At 39.1% G+C, this 3,999-nt stretch overlaps 1 protein-coding gene across 1 annotated transcript; it reads right to left on the reverse strand.

The window, feature by feature from the left end:
- Window positions 1-560: 560 nt before the first annotated feature.
- LOC126106136 (uncharacterized) lies at window positions 561-3,751 on the reverse strand. The gene is made up of 2 exons (XM_049912379.1): window positions 3,551-3,751; window positions 561-1,964 (listed from the first exon to the last, which is right to left on the reverse strand). The coding sequence occupies exons 1-2, from the start codon at window positions 3,749-3,751 to the stop codon at window positions 561-563; spliced, it is 1,605 nt and encodes a 534-aa protein (XP_049768336.1).
- Window positions 3,752-3,999: the final 248 nt, after the last annotated feature.

The raw sequence follows: 3,999 nt of genomic DNA on the forward strand, positions 1-3,999 counted from the left end.
AATGTAATCATGTAGTATTTCAAATAAAGGTTTTAATTGCACATGCAAATAAAAGGATAAAGGTATCAATTGAAAGACAACACTGCAAAAGTTTTTATTTTCTTTATTAATATCACTTGGATTTCCACATCACCAACAGGGGTACCAAGCATAATGCGTTACTCTTTGTTTTACATGGCGAGTTTCCCCAGTAGGCCTACAAACCATGGAATGTACAGAAGCACATACACATCTAAAACTTAGTACCGACAGTAATTATGGTCAGAATCTACATGAACATTTAATATCTCACTTTCAGGCTGCCTCAGTGCCGAAACAATATTTGCTTTTTCAGCAAGAGTTGGTTTCTTCAAACTGCCCTTTGGCTGTTTGTTACATTTACCAGGTCTTCGTTGCTCTTTTACCTTCTCGTTGCTGGGGCATCATGGAACTTCCCTGCAGTCTGATTGAAAAAGTGACAGTGAATGAGCTGCATCCTTCTGCAGTGACTTCAGGATTTCTGTGGACGCTTTACCTGAACCGACACGGTTAATCAAAATTTGGTATGTGGACACTAGTTCTCAGGCCAGAGATGTGTTCTCGTGATCATCAGTATTTGTTTGCAGTGAACACAAAATGGCAGAAGCCTCTTCTGTCACTGTTGCTTCACTTGGTGTAAATGTGGCACTTGAATGTAATGCATACGTCATTGACACTGCATGAATGTGCTTGCATATGTTCAAATGAATTAAACTGTCCGCACAAGAACAACTGAAAGCATGTATACATATATTACACTTGGAGCACTTCAACTTGCACTCCAATTTACATTCAATGTTATTTAAAATCACAGTATGTGTTACACCACAATGAGTTTGGGATTTCACATGAAACTTTGTACCATCAGTATTGACTGTAATGTAATTCTCCTTAATACTACATGAAGCTTTATGACGAGCCTCAATAAGATTTATTCTATATGAATGGCCACCCTTATACAATTTAACCATTCGAGCACACAGTTTGTCACGCACCAATTTCATCAACACAACAAGTAGTCTGTCAAGTCTATTGTTTGTTTTTCCCTCTAGATAACAATATTTTAAAACTCTATGCATTGCTTCAAGGTGCATATTTGTATTTATACCCAGATTGCGACGGTGACAGTATGCCCACTGCTGAGGCCGGAATAAGTAATTTGACGAGAAATATACACCAAAGTCTCTTGTACCTTCATCTGCTTGAAGCTGCACGACGAACGATTCCAGCAGCTCATTAAAATTGTCTATATCCGCTTCTTCAAGCAATGTACGAAGAGCTTTGTACACAAGTGCTTTCTTTTCTTCATTGTCATGGACTTTCTTCAAATTATTCCGCCAGCTGCGGTCTATGTGCCAAGCACACAGTAGATTATTTTCTGCAGGTCCCATGACTCGTGACCATGCACTACAGAAAGTATTAGTGTCGTTGGACATGAATACAGATGTTTTTATGATGCCAGCTCTCTCTTTCACAGCACTAAAGAAATGAGTCATTATGGAAGTAGTCTCCCGATTTGAAACACAGAATGCTACAGGCATACCTGAACCAAAATCGTCTACCACTAACAATGTGGTCACCAACAGTTTGTAAACATTCGTACAATGTGTGGAGTCTACACATACAATATTTTGTCCAAATCTCTGTAATAACTGCTTCTGGAAGTCAGTCATTAACACTATCACCGAGTCAGTCCTATCAAAATCTTCCCTGGCCTCGCCTTCTTTCTTATAGAGGAGAACACAGTCTGTCATTTTCTCCAGCCACATACTAACACTGACTTCATCAATGTTATGCTGCTGATCATCACCAATGGCGAAGTCTCTCTTAATGTTATGAAGGTCATGCCGAGTCAGGAGATGCAGCCTCTCCACTCCGCTGGAATGAACTGAGTCCCGCACATCATCCAGAATTCTCTGGAAAGTGACCCCCCTCAGCAATTTTACCTGCAACATTTTAAAATTACTCCAACTAGAAAAAGGCCAATTCTGAGTATGTACATGAAAACACTATTCAGAAAGGACACTGTAGTTAACCACCCCCAATAAAATAAATTCATGCAATATAACAGTTGCTAAGTACTTAAAGTACTTAACAAATGGCTTAACAGTATATTCAGTGTACCCTTCCAACAGTACTGAAGATACTATTAACACACTGGGGATGGGAGAATAAACAGGCCTGATTAAAGCACCTGTTGCAATGTGATATTTTCCAGTTTCACCTACCAAGGCTATTTTCAAATGGTTACGAGGTCTACAAGTACATGTCAGAGAATTGTAACTGGTGTTTTTGTCTAGTCTCAAATCCATTATTGTAGTTGCAAATGCCCTGATCCACCATGTTTAACATGCTGGACAAGAAACAATAAATGTACTGCCTTTAGTCTATTAGATGCATTAATGATCTATTCTTAAATAGATTACTATGACACAAACAATAACACAGGGCAACACAAGTATTTCAGAACTTATTTCCACACTTGCATTACAGTAATGCATTACACCTGCTCTCACACACACCTGAGTACATGGCATTACAGTCACCAATATTGTGGTCAATATGGATCACAACATCTGGTCTTTTACAACTGCTTTCATGCTAACATCACAAATTGTATTCATATGAACTGCCAATCGATATATTCACACCTTTTACTCCAGATCACATATCCATAACAATATTAATTTCTCAGCAGTAAAAAACAATGCTCGTTCACTGCAAAAATAATAAAAGTCAACTACATATAACTAAAAGCAAGCCTGACAATGGATTCTGAAACTTTCACACCATATTTACTTGGGGATCACTGAAAGGCCAGCAAAATTCAACAATTAAGGTAATACTCACCAGCGATGGCTTCTCTATCAGAACCACTGAGATGCAGAAAAGCAATGTTCTGGTCATGGCCGAAATGTGTTCTGTAGTAAAAGACACTACAGATTCCACTTTCTTCTTCGTGAAGCTCTATGGCAGCAACGCAATGGTTTCCCATCTTGCAAGTGCCCTGGGACTTACACAACCTTTTGCCACCTGACTTCGAAGAAAATATGCCAATTCTGTGGCATACAAAGGTGGTTTTTGCAGTGCCATCCTTTAAACGCTTAGTGCCATAACTAGAGACAAAACTACTTTTTGTTTTTCTCTCCTCCTCAGACTTCCACTTCATAAAGTCTAAAACAAAAGCATCGATGAAAGACAATTGCATTCAGATTCAACAAGTGCAAAGTACACAGCAGGAGTAAAAAAACCTGCAATGTTAGATACCCTCACGAGTTACTTGTGTGATTTTAATCATTTAAATTTGCAACAATTTAACTTATACTTAATGTAGCAGACAGTAAGTTCACAGTTAATGTGAAATGCGTCTTTTCAGGTTTTCAAATAGGCACATGTTCTATTGACCAACAAAAACAAGATCTAACGGCCATGGGTCAGACAAGTATGTAATAATAATGGACGATATTAATTTAAGTAGGCAGTGTACACTTTACTTACCGTCCTTCATTTGAAATTCACTAATTTCTTTTACCATCTCAACCATGTGCTCCTGCTCCACATGTAGGCGCAACTTAGCCAAAAAATTGCATTTAAAGCTGCAGTCACTTTTTGAGCACTTTATCGTACCTTCTTCACCTGGCTGAATTTTATGCACATTTCTCAAATGAACATTCAAATGCTTCATTGCTGAATATTCTCGATCACATACATAACAAGCAACAGAACCAGCCATTCCAACGAAATAACCGGGATTCTACCTCCATGGAAATAACTCACTTTGAGCCTTTGACACGGTGCAAGGATATTCGCTCACATCAACTGTGAATACGACTTGCGTCTAGGGGACGCCAGGGAATTGGGTCTGCTGATTGGTTGAGGCTCATGACGTCATCAGGGAGCCAGAACGTATGTAGCAGTGCCGCCTGGTGACAAGAAGTATAATGAGCGTTGAGCGCTATTGACATTAGCGAGGTCGCTCAC

The sequence above is a fragment of the Schistocerca cancellata genome, chromosome 10 (genome assembly GCF_023864275.1).
Source record: "Schistocerca cancellata isolate TAMUIC-IGC-003103 chromosome 10, iqSchCanc2.1, whole genome shotgun sequence".
Classification (NCBI taxonomy): Eukaryota; Metazoa; Arthropoda; class Insecta; order Orthoptera; family Acrididae; genus Schistocerca; species Schistocerca cancellata.